At 43.5% G+C, this 16,378-nt stretch overlaps 1 protein-coding gene across 2 annotated transcripts in view; it reads left to right on the forward strand.

Moving 5' to 3' along the window:
- The window catches only part of USP3 (ubiquitin specific peptidase 3), a 43,117-nt gene that overhangs the window by 23,177 nt on the left and 3,562 nt on the right, over window positions 1–16,378 (forward strand). For both annotated transcript variants that reach the window (XM_027704386.1, XM_027704384.1), the window contains 11 exons: window positions 1,840–1,923; window positions 3,592–3,673; window positions 5,449–5,531; window positions 6,409–6,522; window positions 7,177–7,290; window positions 11,342–11,488; window positions 13,314–13,420; window positions 13,589–13,669; window positions 14,550–14,668; window positions 14,821–14,934; window positions 15,044–15,111. In XM_027704386.1, the coding sequence (XP_027560187.1) occupies window positions 1,840–1,923; window positions 3,592–3,673; window positions 5,449–5,531; window positions 6,409–6,522; window positions 7,177–7,290; window positions 11,342–11,488; window positions 13,314–13,420; window positions 13,589–13,669; window positions 14,550–14,668; window positions 14,821–14,934; window positions 15,044–15,111 (1,113 nt within the window). The remainder of the gene's footprint in view (window positions 1–1,839; window positions 1,924–3,591; window positions 3,674–5,448; window positions 5,532–6,408; window positions 6,523–7,176; window positions 7,291–11,341; window positions 11,489–13,313; window positions 13,421–13,588; window positions 13,670–14,549; window positions 14,669–14,820; window positions 14,935–15,043; window positions 15,112–16,378) is intronic.

Raw genomic sequence — 16,378 nt, forward strand, 5'->3', positions numbered from 1 at the left:
ATGAAGAGTGTTGTAAATTCCAGTTGTGCCTGAAGTCAGTAGCTTCATTAAATTAGGAAGCAAGGGTGGATCAGCTCCAGCAGGAGTAACCTGAGGTGATGGTGTATTTTGCATTTGTGTTGCTCTTGTGCCAAAGAGACGTGGATACAGCTCTGATATTAAACATATCCAAAGTTAGTTTTCTTCACAGGACAAGTTCAGTTGCCTGCCAGAATTTACAGCTGCAGTTTGATGCCTCCCAGTAAGGGCTGACAAACACTGGGAGCTGAGCTACCTGTGTGGGATGTGGGGAAGGGAGGCCATGACAGGTCTCTGCTCCCTTTTTGTCCCAGTGCTTTCAAAAGAGCTGGGGCAGCGTGAAGCCTTCTCTGACCTTGCTGTTTCTCATGGCAGGTTGCAGGTTATGAGGTGGCTGGGCTGGCTCTTGGCTAACCCTGCCCTGCTGGGACAGGGATGTGCAGCTCCTGCTGCCAACCTCCTTTGGCAGAACTGGGGAGCTGCACAGGGTTCTTGCTGTGGATCTGTAGGGCTGGGCTTCCCTACTGACTGCAGCAGGGACACAGACTGCATTTGTGTGTCTTGGTTTTAAGGGATTTTTGTCCTTCCTTTCCCTCCCCTATCTGCTACCCCACCCATGGTCATCTTTCCTTCAGAAGTGGAAGAGAGAGCATGGATACTGTATGATCTTTAAGGCCCCTTCCAACCCAAGCCGTTCTGTGCTTCCCTCTTTTTGTGGCTTAGCATCTTTTCTGTTCCCTCTTTTTGTGAGGGCAAGAAATGCAAAGGATGTAAAATGCAGCCAAGCAGCAGCAGCAGTTGATGCCATCTTGTCACAGTGCTCTCCTTGTGACAGTTTGCTGTGCTGTTCATTTCTTCAGTGTGGTGTGTGCACTGGGACTTCACGTGTCAGGAAAACAGTGAAATAAGGTGTGGGGTTTTTTTTCAGACCCTCCCTTGCCCTTTTAGAAGTGTCTGTAACCTTGGCCTTTTTGCACTGTATGAGGTGTTACCAGCCCACGGTTTGAATAATAAATTATAATGAACATTTTTGCTTCTTGGGAAATGCGAGTTCCTTGTTACAGGATTGTAGACTTTTGTAACCCTTGCAGTTTTGATTTGGTTTCACTTTACATTTGCTTTCAGGGATCAACTTTGCTCTCTTTTTCAGCTCGGATACTTACTTTTGCACACTTACCCTGAAAAAGCTCAAAATACTGCCTTAAGTTTTGTCCTAAGAGTTTCTGTATAAAAACTAATGAGCTGTTGATGTTTGTGGTTAAAGCACGAGGTGGAAGTTGCCACAGACTGCTGGCCCAACTCTAGAAAAATTCCCATGATCTCTTAGTTCATCTTCCCCAGTCTTGTTCCATAGCACAAACTCGTATATTGTGTGTGTATCTGTTGAGCACCTCAGGTTTCAGTGATGGCTTTACAGCGTTAAAGTAGTTAAAAAGTCAATAAAACCTTTTGTATTCTGTTTACTGGATGTCAGTTTGGATGTCAGTTGATCTTTTCTGATGAATTGATACTGATGCTGCTTTTGGTTACAGTGAGTTTTTGTTGAACTGGAATTCTGCCTTGAGACAGGCAGTACCTCATGCTTCTGATTTCTAATAAAGAACTGAACTGGAAGAAAAGCTATGCAGTAAGGTAGTGCCTGTACCCTCTTCTGCTGGAGGGTAGTTTCTGGAGGGAACCAGGCTCGGTGTGTAGGTGTTGTGCTCCCCAGTTCCCCTCCTAATCTCTCCTGGATCACTTCAGTGCTTCCCACACACAGGCTGGTGTGGTTTGAACTTCCCTGAGGTGCTTTGCACGTTCTCATGAATGTTTTTCTTGCAGTTATCGCTGTGATGATTTTGTAGTCAACGATACCAAGCTGGGCCTGGTACAGAAGGTCAGGGAGCACCTACAGAACTTGGAAAAGTAAGTAGTTTGTTTGCATCCAGACTGCTTTGGGTGGACTTGTAATACTGGTATTTCTGTTTTACATGTGTATATGTACCTAATATGTATGTTTTGGTCCTTCTGTGTGTGTGACACTGTGTATGTTTAAATAACCTTTTCACCACTGAGAAACAGGAGGTGCAGAACAAATGGATTTGGCTGATCTCATGTGTCTTATACAGTAAATCTTGCAGAAGCAGCATGTGATGAAACAGGAATTTAGATATCAATTAACTTTCTTCCCAGCTAGACAGTAATTACTATCTTTTTCCATTTAAATGGGAGAGATTTTTCAGAACACAACAGAAATAGTTCTGTCAAAAAAACAGAGTAAGTTTTTTTTTTTATCAGAGAAATTGAAGTGAAAATGCAGGTGGAAGTACTCTTCATATTAATTATATAGTTTGGGTTGCAAACAAAAAGATTAGGAAGGCTTATGAACTTGGAGTTGTACAGAAGAGACGTTTTTGCCTTTGCCTTTGTCTTGTGCTGTTCCACTGAAACATAAATATTATGACCTAGGTGATGTAGGTGCTGTGGCCAGTGCTAGAGGGCAAATAGTGTTTGCACAGTTTGCTTGAAAATCTTCTATATTGCTGAGTGGAATTACCTGTGCATTCAGTGCTTTCAAATCCATTTGAATGCCCCAGAGCTCAAATAGGACTCTTGCTAAGAAATTGCTGTGGTTTTGGGAAGCGTCTGGATCCTTCCTGAGTTAATTGTCACTTACTTGGTAGGCAGTACTAATATTTTCATTCTTTTCCACTGTCTTTTGATGGCCTTCTCAGGTGTATAATGAGATGTAAAGATGTTAAAGCATAACGAGAAGTGCACATTAGTATTTTGGAAATGTCCAGGAGATCGATCTTTCTGGGAGGTAAATGATACTGTGGAGGCTTCCCTTCTGTGTAATGACAGTTCTTGAATGTTTGGAGGGCTTTCTAATCAAAAAAACCCCACCAAAACAACAACAAAACAAACAAAACCAAACAAAAAAAAACCCCACCCAAAAATCCAACCAAAACAACCAAACTGAAGCTTGGAACAAGTTATGGTTTCACTATTAGATGACAGAGAAATAGTCAACTGGTATAATTGAGGGGTCAGTAATTTCCAGTGATGTGCAAGAGAATAAGTAATTGTTCTTGTAACTCAGTGTTACACAAATGTTATAACCTCATGTATTTTTATTTAAGTGAGAGAAGTCAGCTCTGACACATAAGTGCTAACACTCCAGGTGTTTTGGATTTTTGGTAACTTAACTTTGTCCTGATTTTTTTGAAGTTGTCTTTCTGAAGGCCTAGATGATTCTTCTGACAGAAGTACTTTATGGAAAATTCTGTATTAATTATTTATTTGATTAAGGAAAAAGATCAATATTTAGGTGACAAGTAGCCTGCTAATAAGGCCACTCTTCTGTCACGTGGATGATATGCTGCAGAGGGGCCTGGGGCTGCACTGAGGGAGCTGCAGCCTATTTTAAGGCTCTGAAGAGCATGTGTTGCAATTGGGAGGCTGTTTGCTGTCAGTGACAACTGAGGGCGGATGGAATCACTGTGTTGAACATGAGGATCATTATCTGCTGCCCATTTCACACAAGACTTTGGTTTTATAGCAAATAACCTCTTTTTAATTACTTTCCAACAGTTCAGCCTTTACATCAGACAGACATAGGAAAAGAAAACTGTTGGAAAACTCATCTCTGAACAGCAAGTTATTAAAAGTAAATGTAAGTATGACAGATTCAGTACAGTGAGTTTAAGGGATTTTTAGAAGCCTGTTGGGGATTATAGTTGGCCTAGGCTTGAAATACTTACAGTCACCCAAATTCTGCTTGGTGCACTTTGTCTGTCTTGTCTTCTAATCACACACCTAGAAGAGCCCCTTCACATAAAAACATGTTTGATACTCTGCTACATTTCTGTTGACCCAGACTAAGAGATTCCCTGGGCCTAAAAAGCGTTTCATTTCAATTTTTTTGCCCCCAAGCGCAGAAGGCAAAGAAACAGGTACACTCTTTTGGGAGGGGGGGATAAGAGTAAGTGTTGGCAAAAAGTATAAAATTTTAATTTTTTGTTGGTATTTGGCAGCAATGGCACCAAAGGGAGCTGCAGCAAAAGCTGCCTTCAGCCATGGAATAATTAACTGATAACAAAGAGAAGCTGTTCTTGAGAGGAGTGTGAATGGAAATAAGAGGGTGGGGTGGGAGCAAAGCAGTCAGTTGCTATTTCGCAAAGTCTGGAGGGGTTTAGTTACTTTAAAAAATGCAGTACCTATGGTCAGTTTAGTGTGCCCTGGATGTGCTGTCTCTGCTTCCTGTACTGCAGGGATTGAGGAAGCCTGGGAGAAACAGTGGGGGTTCTTGCTGTGTGTCAGGAAAACTCCAAGCCAGTCAAAACCAGAAGAAAAATTCTAGGCAGCATTTAGATACAGAGAAGACAGAATTAGAAAGCATGAGCTAAATGCTGCTTTCATTCTTAGTCTGTGCTGTTTTCTCATTTTTGTTAATACTAAATATTGCCCATGACAACAGATTATCTTTTCATTGTTGGCACGTGGGATCCTTCTCTAGAAAAGGTGGGGCACTGCTGGGCATTGATGCTGTGCTGTGTCCCTCTGGGCAGGAGTGAGAGAAGAATATGCTGAGGACACTGTGGTGTTTGCACTGTGATATACAACTACTAAAAGATAGTCAAGCTTTTAAACTGCGTGAGAACAATGAAGAATGCCCCTAAATGTGATGAGCTTTCAGTGTGATATTTTGGAGCCTGTCCAAGTGTTGCAGATTCAAGAATCATAGATGCAACATTGCCCACATTTCTCCTTTTCTCCTCCCTCCTCCCTGCCCACCCTAAAGATTATTTGACAAAAAGCAAGCTTGTCAGTGGGTAACATTGTTCTGGACTGTAAATGGTGTATATTTTGCTTCTCTTTATTCAACACATTGCTTTTTCTTTGCGCAGTCTAACTTGATTGTTTCTTTCTCAGATAAATGCTATTGTCTTGTCTTTTTAAAACCCTTCTGGCCACCACAAAACCCCACTGAGACTCAGACTAGTGCTGGTGACTTAAAAACAACCTGGAGGCAGCCACACTGTGCATATTACACATGGGAATAGATGGATGAGGATTGGTGTTTTCAAGGCACTGGAGGGGAAACTGCTGTCCAGTTCTCACTGAACGTTATTGGAGTGTGAATATTGAACATATACACACACAAATTCTTGGCAGTAAGAGCCTGTGATTAACTCTGTGTTCTCCTATTCTAGATTTATTTGCACAGGGAAAGTTGTAGTGTAGTTTTCTGTTGACAAGAGTGAGTAAGAAACAGGTTTCATGTCAAGGTGGAGCTTCAAGGTAGTTTGAGCTGGTGAGGTGGTTGCTTTGTGTTTGAAACTGCACTCAGGGTAGTTGGTTATTGTTCAGATGTGTGCTGGTACAACAGTAATGGCTTGGGGGAAAGTGGGGTAAGTCTGTCTTTAACTCCCCTGTTCTCCTTTCCAGGGAAGCACCACTGCCCTTTGTGCCACAGGCCTACGGAACCTGGGGAACACGTGTTTCATGAACGCAATCCTCCAGTCACTCAGGTACCCCCAGGGCTGTGCCCACCCCTCTGGGAGAGGGGCTGGGCGCTGCAGCATTGGGCAAGTGAGTCTGGCAAGTTACCACTGGACAAAAGCATCCCTGGATCTGCAGGAATGGGGGGGTGGGTACCATAAAGTTGTGTTCCGCAGCACGAGGCGTGTCCTGGGATGCAGCATTCCAGAGGAAGCCCGTCTGCAATGCCTGCCATGACCTCAGCAGAACAGGAGGCTGCCCTTCATTGCTGAGGCTTTTGAAATATGTTGGTGTTTGTGGTCTCTGTGAAAGCAGAGACAGTCTTTGACGATGGATTTCGTGGAAGTGGGCAGGAGAACAGTTAGACTGAGCTGTTGGACTCGTTCATTGCTGCCAGGACCAACTGTCCTTGTGCATTGCTGAATTTGCCTCCTTCACTGGGAGGCTGAGTTGGGCTATAGCAGAGCTCATCAGTCTCCACTCTCTTTTCCATCATTCAGGGTTCCCTGGCAGGAGCTGAGGCACAAGTGTCCCGTGTTCCATCACTGGGGCTGTGGTGGCAGAGGTCAGGATTGAGAGGTGGTAGTAGACATGGAGTTAACCTTCTCAACAGTGCAGTCTGGGTTGTTAGGAAATGGTATCTCAGTCTGTTAATGGTATCTCTTAGTCAAAGCAGAGCCAAAATGTAATTGTTTTGTAGCTGGGATGACAGTGATGTTTACAGATCTGCTCAGTTAGTTACAGAAGATGAGTGTTTGCTACAGTATTTCTTGTATCTTGAACCGCTCCTGATTGCTATCCTTTATGTAGTTGTTTCTGCATTTCAAAGAACAGGCTCCAGAATACATAATATTGCGGTTTTTCTCTGCCCTTTAAGGATTCCATTCATATTTCCTTTTTTCCTAGTAACATTCAGCAGTTTTGCTGTTACTTCAAAGAGTTGCCTGCAGTGGAGCTGAGGAATGGGAAGACGGCGGGGCGTCGAACTTACCACACCAGGAGCCAGGGGGACAACAATGTGTAAGCTCTGTGTGCTTGGTAGACTGAGCTGGACAGGAAACAGCCTGGGCAGTACAGCCACCACACACTTGTGATGTTGCACAGTTCACAGGGATCACAGTCACACGAAAATAGTTGTCCCTGCAAAGAAAGAAACTTGTATCCCTGGCAGTTGCTGTTCCAGGTGTGGTGCTGCAGGGAGGGCAGGTGGACACATCAGAGGGCTCTGGAGTGTAACTGCTCTTTCATAACGTTCAGAAGGGCTGGTTAGACATACTCCAGACATTGTGCTACTTCATTCCAGCTAAAATATGGTCATGGGGATGTGACTGCAAGTCAACATACTGCTACTACTACAAAAAAGAAAATTAGAAGTGATTCACAATCCGTGGCTTGTTAGAGCAAGTGTTAAAGGAGTGATGTTAGCAGAGTCTGCACTAAAATGGCAAAAGGTGGAGAGATTTCCAGGGGAGCACTAAACAACTGAAATGTAGTTTTCCTGACCGGTGTGTCTCTCCAACATTATGGGTAGGAATTTAGGAACAAAATCTTTGAAGGTACTGGAAAGGGTATTTACCCAGTCATTCCAGTCTTAACCAAGCTAATGTTTGATACTTGTACCATTGAGTGAGTAAACCTCTAAACATTAAACACCAACTTTTATTTTCTTTCCAGTTCATTGGTGGAAGAATTCAGAAAGACACTCTGTGCTTTATGGCAAGGAAGCCAAACTGCATTTAGTCCGGAGTCTTTATTTTACGTCGTTTGGAAAATAATGCCAAATTTTAGGTAAGTTTTGTAAAAAAAAAAACAAAACCACACACCAAAACTCAATATTCTTCATTGCAAACTTGTATTGCTGGTGTCCTACTCTAAAATGGGCTGCATCTGCTTTGAAAAGGGTCTTTGCTTTGATCTCCAGTTTTGTGTCCCATCAGTAGTGCTTGCTTTTCTTCCTGCCCTTCTACCACGTGCTACATGTATCAATGTCAGAGAGGACAAACGTTTCAAATAAGAAATAGTAGTAGTTGTACCTTTGAGCCAGTGCTCCAAAGGGTGAAAAAATCAAGATAATGACTGGTAGGTAAGTGCCAAGTGCACAGTTTTGACAGAACCCAGCTTGGCTGCAATAAGAAAGTGATGTAGTCAGATTAAAAAAGATACAGCACCCTACAGGCCTAAATGCAAACATACTGGCTGAAACTTCCTTGATTCTCTCAAAATACTGTAGTTATTAGCTGGACATAAAATGAGGGCTATAAGAGAAGAATCTTGTGCATACAATAGGCATTTTGTGCCCATACTGACAAAACAGACAATAAAAAGAAAGGGGAAAGGTTACCAAAGTAAATCGAAGTATCATTCCTCTCCAAGGTCTCCCTGTCCTGGCCCCTGAACCTCTTTCAAAGGAGCACTGAAACCTGTTAGGATATATTGTGATGAAGGTAAGTTGCTCCATGTTCTCGGGTAGTAAAGATGTTCTGTTCTCTGTTGTATCTCCAGCAGTGCTGAAAAGATGCTGTGAACAAACCTGCTCAGCGAGTAACCCGAGTAACACAGATCTGTTTATTCTGTTCTTCACACTTTCAGTTATGTTTCACTTGCCTTATGAGAATCAAGGAAGTTTAATACCAGTAGTTGCAAGCAGTGACCAAAACATTATAGGCAAACAAACATCATCCGTAATGTCCATGACCAGTTTCCCTGTATTTCTTCACTATATTTCTTGTTAGAGTAAGCGAGGAACCAGTTCATTAAAGTTCCTCAAGCAAATTTTCAGCACTGTGGGTTCTATCGCAGCTTTTAAAAGAAAAAGTGCTGTTTGTTGGGATTTTCCCGCTTCCCTTTTTATTCCCAGTTCTCTGGGAGCACGTCCATGATAAATGGATAAGGAAACTCATAAAATCAAATTGAAGAATAGAGTCAGCTGCTTAGCAGGTCCCCACTTCCACATGATCCAGGGGGAAATTCTGAATTTGTTCAGTGCTTAATTGCACCTTGTAAAAGCTAATGATGCTGGAATTCCAGTTCTGCCTTGTGCGCTTCTTGAGAGATTGGGAGAAGCCAGAAAGAAAGAGCCAGTAGCTTGTTAGCAGCAAACCAGCCACTTTGGCATGTGCTTTTGAAGCCTGAAGTGAAGGGGCTGGGGGAGGAAACAGTGAGAAGTGTGGTTGAGTTGTTTCAGGCCCAAGAGATTTCAGCTGTCAGAGGCACAGGGTGCTGCTGCCCTCCATGCCCCTCTGTGTCCTACTGCACAGGGAGTAGGGAGGACCATTTGTAGTTACTGCAGCCACAGCTGCAATGCCTCTGGGCTCTCCTGCTGCTGTGCAGGTCCTGCTCCTTGGCTGCTGCTGTACTGCGTGCCAGGGTAGCTCTGGAGCCTCCTGCCGAGCTGCAAGATGTGTGTTTTGCTGATTTACTGCTGTATAAATAGTCTGCTCTGTTTTCCTGGTAACTGTTCCTGTTTATATCCTTTCCTCTTGCCAGTGGGAAAAAGAATGTTGGAGGTGGGCTTGAGTTGAGTTGCTCCAGGTGGATGGAGATCAGTTTTGTTACACAAGCAGACTGTCGGAGAAACTGTGCTTTTTGCTGAAGGGCTTTAAGATCACAGTTAATTTTAAACAGTGCATTGTCCATATCATCATGTCCTTTTAAAGATCTGTAATCTGTACTTAGGCTTTTTAACAAATCCAAAGAATTTTTTCATCTGTAATTAGCATACTTGTGTGCAGTATAAATACATGCACCAGGAGCACCGCCAGCCATGTGGAATGATTCCAAAGGTTTGTTTCTTCAAACTTGTTGTAGAGCAAGTGTGCCACATACTTCAGAGATCTTTTTTGAGGAATTTAGTGTCCAAAATGTGTCTGAAGCAAAGACTTTACATAAATTTAATCTTCAGCTGTTTAATGTGGTTGGTTATATGTTTACTGAAGATACCTGTGTTCAGGAAACTAAGCAAATCCTGTGTTACCTCAGCAACTTCCAAACTGTGCAGAATTAACATGCAGCTTTGAAGAATTCTGTTTTACTACTTTGTTTCAACAAATGCATAATTATTTTGCAACTTTGGGAGATTGAGTCCTGGTTTTGGCTGTACAGACCTGTGACCTGTTGAAGCACAGCACTGTTCCTGTGTGCCAGTTTTTCTCTTGTGAAAGTTAGGCAGTGCTGCCCATGTTTCTCAGGGTGCTGTAAGGTCTACATGCAGTCTCACTGATCTGTTTTAAAGCTGCTAGTTTGGAAGAAAACATTACTGTAATCCTGTAAGGTGAAAAGGCTTTATTTCATTTCCCTGCTGTCACCTCCTAGCAGTACTTCCATAGGGCATATCTGTGGCCTTCCCTGAGCACATCAGCCTCACATTGCAGAGGCTCTGTCCTCGTTTCTGTCCAGCTCTGGGTACCCTGCCCTGAGTATCACAGACATTTTTCTCTCCCCTGAGCGCTGGCATAAAAAACCCATTTGTTTTTCTCTCCCAGACATTCCTGCGTGACAGTTACTGCCAATACTTAGGTGGAGTAGTGAGGTGGAAAAGGGGCAAGAGAGGCCTGATAAAACAGCTTAAAAGAATGGACAAGAGGAAGGGGGAAAGCCAGCTCCTGCTCTGCAGGGATTTTGGTAGCTTGGCCTACAATGGCTTGCCCATAATTATGCCAGTGTTGCACAAAGCTTTCACTGTTTCTATGTATGCTTTCCTGCTTTGTCTCAGTGTACAGCTTCATGGCAAATGAACAGCAGTTGTTTGTTGAATTTGATGCATGATTTAGCTTAAATAACTGTAAAGGCACGTTTTCCCCTGATGGCCTCTCTGTTCTCCTCCATAAGTTTTGTTAGTGGTGAGATAATGGTGGTGGAGCAGCATTGCTGCTGAGGACATGGTACATCTGAGGCTGGAGCCCCATCCTCCCAATTCCAAATGCTCAAGAGATGCTCTGAATGCCCCACCATTACCTCCCTCTACCAGCCAACAGGGTGAGTTATGCAGGGGAGGTGTGCAATTCTGAGCATGGCTATAGAGCCCACCAGAGAAAAATGGTGCTCTTGTCCTAATAATTTCAGATTTCATAGTGTTACTGAAAGATGCATATGGAAAACAAACCCAAAGATCAAATTCCTGCCTTTGGTGGGGAGGGGAACAAACAGGCAAGCAAACACTTGGACCTGCCAGAGTGAGGGGGATCAGTGGCTGAATGAAAACCACTCACAAATACTGACTGAATCCCACATGAACAGTACATTTAGTGGTGCCTTTCTTTTGAATCTTACCAGGTTTGAGAGTACAATATATTGACCATAATTGGTGGCACATTCAAAGTAGGGAGAAACAGTGCAGTGTGTGAGTGGGACTCATATGAATCAAATATAGTCAGTGACGAAGCAAATGGAGGGGAAGTCACTGTTACCATCCTGTACTTTTATTAATAGTATACAGTGATACAGTGCTGGGTGCTGCTGGCATGGGCTGGGCTGGGTGAGCCCAGTTAACATGGCCTACTGTGTGATGTTAACCCAAGTCCTGAGCAAAGAGTGGGTGTCTGCTGCTCCCTGTTGTTTTCTCTTCCTATCCAAGATGCATATTCTTAAATGTTCCCCATCCTTGCAAAGAGATGAGCAGAGATCGTGAGCTGCAAAGGACCAGAATCACTTGGTTTGTGCGGACATTGCTGTGCTTTTCAAAGGCTGCTTGGAAAACTTTCTCGGTACAAAACACGTGTGTAAAGTCTGCTCAGTATGATTAAACAACCACAGGGTTTTTCCTGCCCCTGGTGCTGTGTGTCACCCCCAGAGCAGCTGGCTATTTTGTGATTTTGTTGCTGTTGTTCCCTTCTCTGCCCAGGGGGTACCAGCAGCAGGATGCCCACGAGTTCATGCGTTACCTTTTGGACCACCTACACCTGGAGCTCCAGGGCGGCTTCAACGGCGTCTCACGCTCCGTAATTCTGCAAGAGAATTCCAACCTGTCTGCCAGCAACAAATGTTGCATGTAAGGAGGGGCTTTTAATTTCTTCAAAGTCTTAATGCCTTTGTACATGGGGTGGCCCTGAAATTTCGAATCAGGGTTCCTCGTTTTGAGTTTTCTTCGGTGCCTCTGTAATGTTAAGAGCTGCAAAGCTGCAGGTTATGAAGGTGAGCATCTGCAGGATCTGTGTCCCTTCAAAAGGAAATGTCCTCGATCAGCAGCTTTCAGAGGTGTGAGTGAGCACACAGGCTAAGTTGTTAAGACATTTTAATGATAAGGGTGATGGATGCCCTACATGTTACAGGAGCAAAAAAAGATGGCCAAGTGTTTGGATATTTGACTTGTCAGCAAACCTCCTGGATTAAGGACTGAGCAATGCAGTCACAGTTTGAAGTCAGTTTTCCAGTACATGATCTTGCTGTATTTGCATATCACTTGACAGTTAAAACTGCTGCTTTTTTTTTCTGGGTAATTTTGATTTTCATGTTACTGTGTACCTGGAAACAGAGGGGTCATTTTTATGTTTCACTCCTCTTTCTGTACTTCTCAAAATACTGTTGTCTCTGAATTCTGTCCCAGCTATGTTTTCTCTCAGATTCAAACTGTCACAGAGAGAAAATCTTTTAATTTGCTTCAGGAAAGAACCTTAAGTCAGTTCAGCCTGAACATTTGGTCCTTGATCCCCTGCATAAAACTTGAGTAAGTTTTCCCTTCCTATACTGATTGGGACACAGTAAGCAGGCCTGAGAGAGGCAGGATTTTATAGGTGCTCTTCACTGCATTTATGTTGTGTTACTGATGCTTAAAAACCCCACAAAAGAATCTTAAAATGTTTGTAGAATTGACACGTGTTTGAAAGCATTTTGGATGTCTAAATCCAGGGAGAATTTAAACTTTGTTCACCTTTTTACTCTAAATTTACCTCAAGAGTGGCTGTGGAGATGGAGGGTGAGGTGGAGTCAGCTGTGTTCTGTTGAGGGCAAAGTAAGGTCACATCCACTTGAATACCTACAGTAAAGTAATAAATGTGCTGCAGACGCTCTCTCCTTGTGCACCAGTGTGTTTGAGGAGCCTTTTCCTCCTGCTCAGGCAGCTTTCAAATGAACTGTAAAGGTGTAGGTGGGGTGCAGGTCAGGAACACAGATTTCTTCAGGCCTGTAGTGTCAGATCTACCAGCAAAACCCAGCAAGTTCAGGAGTTGTATAATAATGTAACTGAAATTTTGTTTGGGTTTTTTTAAATTGGATTATGAGAAGCAGGCCCATTACATAACCTGCTAAAAAAATGAAGTGGGAGATAGTGAAAGCTTAGAGAACAGTAATGATATTGCACATTGTTTATCATGTCTTAATGCAACTTGAGCTGTCTCTGGCAGTGAAGTGCTCTAAGAATTGAGGAGTACTTGTAACAAAGAGTGTCACATTAAACCAAAAATATGCTTGACCTATCTACGAGGGAAGAAATTTTGTTTCATATACAGCTTTAATTACGGTGTTAAAATACTGTACCTGTGTGAGGGTCAGGTACAGCTCCACTAGAGAAATGCAACCAGCTGGAATATTGCACCACTGAAAATTTGAGCATCTGCTTAGAGCACACACAGTTCACCCTTTCTTTAGGTACAAGATGAAGCAAAAGCAGTGTAGCCACTAAATACCTGTTGTGTAGCCACTGAATGGCTGCATTGAGCAGTTCTGGGTGAGTGACCTGCTGGGTGGGTGCCCCCAGTCCCTGCTACCCACGGGCAAACAGCCCAGCCCAGCAGTGGGAGGTGTAAACATGTACCAGGCACTGGAGATGGAGCTCAGACACTGTGACTGACTGTACCTCTCTGATGTGGTTTGTCTAGAAATGGAGCATCTACTGTTGTCACAGCCATTTTTGGAGGCATTCTTCAAAATGAAGTCAACTGCCTAATATGTGGGACTGAATCTAGAAAATTTGACCCATTCCTAGGTAAGGTGCCTCTTGCTTTCAAAATACCATGTGACTGAGGGCAGAAAATTAATCTGGGGCTTGATATATTTGAATGTCACATGACTGAACCAGAGTTTCAGCCTGGAAAGACTGGGCATTGTTTTATTCACATTTTATTCATTCATGTTTTAATCTTTGCTTTTCTAGACCTTTCACTAGATATTCCAAGTCAGTTCAGAAACAAACGTTCTAAAAACCAAGAAAGTGGACCAATGTGCACACTACGAGGTAAGGGAGCCTGGGCAGAGGAGGCATCACCAGGGCTAAGAGCGTCCTCAGAGGACAGACTGGCACCTGGCTGGGACTTGGTGCCCTCTCGTTTTCCAAGATTCTGTGGTAGGAGGTGCTAAAATAATTTTCCATGAAGGCCTTAACCCCAGTCACCGTGTCCTGACATAGTGCTCTGATGAACTGGGGCCCAGAAGTGCTTCAGGAGGTCAGTTAAATACCAGGGAGGATTCCAGCAGAGGTTTTTCTCTCTAGTCACAGTATTTCTAATGTACCTCAGTCTTGCCAACCAGCTCACCTGCATTGTTGCCCGTGGGCATTGCCAAGGCTCAGCAGCACGAGCCCTTGCCCACAGGAGGGGTGGCTCTTGGGGGTTCTCCTTGTTAGACAACTAAAGCAGTCCAGTAGCTTGGGCAGCAGTGCTCTTACTGACCTTTGGTAGTTTTTACAGATTTGTCGATATACTTGCTGCAGATTGTGAAATACTGCCTCTGTTCACTTAGTGTCTAAAGCCAAACCACCTTTAAAAGTTGAACATGCTTCTTTAGGAAGTCAGTTAGCTTTCTTTGAAACCAGCTGTGCTTAATGTTGGGCAGAAGTTTGTTTGAAAAATGGAGATTTTTGTGAATGCCTTTTTTTTTTTCTCTTCAACTACTTATAGCTGTTTTCAGGAACATGTTACAACATGGCATTGTATTAAAACACATTAGTACACAGGTTTTTGCTGCACAAGTGGATATAACTAGAGTGACTGCAGCACATGCTCACCTGTATTGCTGTATTTGTTGTAATTCATGTTACAAAAATGGTGTAATGTCATCTTGAATCAGGTTTCTTTGTGTGGTTGTGTTCAGTTTTTTTGTACCTTGCTCTTTTTCAGATTGTCTTCGCAGTTTTACAGACCTGGAAGAACTTGATGAGACAGAGCTGTATATGTGTCACAAGTGCAAAAAGAAACAGAAGTCCACCAAAAAATTCTGGATTCAGAAACTACCAAAGGTTTGTATAAGCATGAAAAGTAACGGTGTGACGATAACGCCGATGGAAATCACGGCTCAGCCAGCACCTGACCCTCCCCAGGCTGCTGCAGGTGCCTGGCACTGAGTTCCTCCCTTCCTCTGATCCAGCCTTCCCTCCCCTGTGCCCTGCAGGTGCTATGCTTACACTTGAAACGCTTTCACTGGACAGCATATCTGAGAAACAAGGTCGATACATATGTTGAGTTTCCCTTGCGAGGCCTAGACATGAAATGCTACTTGTTAGAGGTAAGAAGGCTCACCAGCACTCCCTGCAGAATTTTGTTCCGTGACATTTATTAGAAATTGCAGTAGGTGCTCTTGAGATTTGAAGAGTTTTCTGTTTTTCCAACCACAGCCTGAAAACAGTGGCCCAGAAAGTTGCCTGTATGACCTCGTGGCTGTGGTTGTGCATCATGGCTCAGGGTGAGTACATGGAGCTGTGTTGGCACAGACCTTCTCCCACTCAAGTACATGCAGAGTTAATGAAGGGTTTTCTGTCCCTAGAGAATGTATTTTAACTGCTGGAAATAAGCAGTAATTTATGAACTGGCATGGAACTAAATTTAGATGACCTTCAGATAGATCTGTACAGTTACTCCTGTGAATGCCCACGGGCAGTCCTTGGGGTTAATGACTAGAAGTGTGAGATGGAATGAAAACAGCCGAGTTCCTCTAGGAATGGAAAGCCCTGAACCAAGAGAATGAATCAGGGGGCCTTTCAGAACCCTCATGTTGAAATTCTTAGTACAAACCAGAAAGTGCATGTGCACTTGGGCTAAAGAAGTGTGTGTGTATTGAGATGGGCACTGTGAAAGCAGTTACCCACTATTACTTGTCCTCCCCACAGTCCTGCCCCAGGGCTGGCTAGTGGTCATATTTTGAAGTAAAATTGGTGGGTGTTTTTTAACTTTTCCCAGCCCTGACAGCTCTGTTGAGAGTAAGAGTAGTAGGGACAAGACAACTGTTTATCCTGAAAGAAACATGTCCTTGTTGTTTAGGCAGTCACTCTCTGGGGGTGAGCTGTGAAAGGAGTTTCCTTAAAGAAATTAAACTCTATCAAAACCTTGCTGATACCTGAATTGAAGTCTCAGTTTTGTCCGGAAAGCCCCTCCCTTTGCTTTCTCTAGAGGAAGGGTCTGAACTCTTGGATTTGACTACTAAGGGCAGCCCACGTAGCAACACAGAGCATCTGCCTGGTGCTTCAGACTCGTAGAAAAGCTATATGGACAGCAAAGGAAACTTGAAAAGTTTTCGTCTTGATATTCTGGGAATAGTTTTGTTGTGACTCCTTTTGATTATATTTAGGCAATGTGAGTGTCTCTAACCTGAAATGGGGAAGATTTCTGAAAATTGAGCGCAGTGAGGTTTTTATAGCTAATGCTTGAATAACAGATAACGGACTTGATTTGTACCTAAGCAAATATGGAAGTTCACTGTTGCAGGAAGCCTTGCACAAAAGTTATAGGTTTTTGTATAGAAACCCCTTTAAACTCCCCTCAGTAAGTGATTATTTTACTTAATATAAGACTTTAACTTGGAGAACTTGGAGCTGCACAGCTCAAGCAGGGAAGCACCTTCCCAAACTGCTGTGGGGGCTGTCAGTGCCTGGTTCCTGGCGGTGTCTCAGCCCTAGCAGACAGGATCAGGGTGAGGTGCAGTGTGTGACTGTGTCTCTCTGGCAGGGTGAGGT

Source organism: Neopelma chrysocephalum, unplaced genomic scaffold (genome assembly GCF_003984885.1).
Source record: "Neopelma chrysocephalum unplaced genomic scaffold, ASM398488v2 Primary Assembly neopelma1_274, whole genome shotgun sequence".
Lineage (NCBI taxonomy): Eukaryota > Metazoa > Chordata > Aves > Passeriformes > Pipridae > Neopelma > Neopelma chrysocephalum.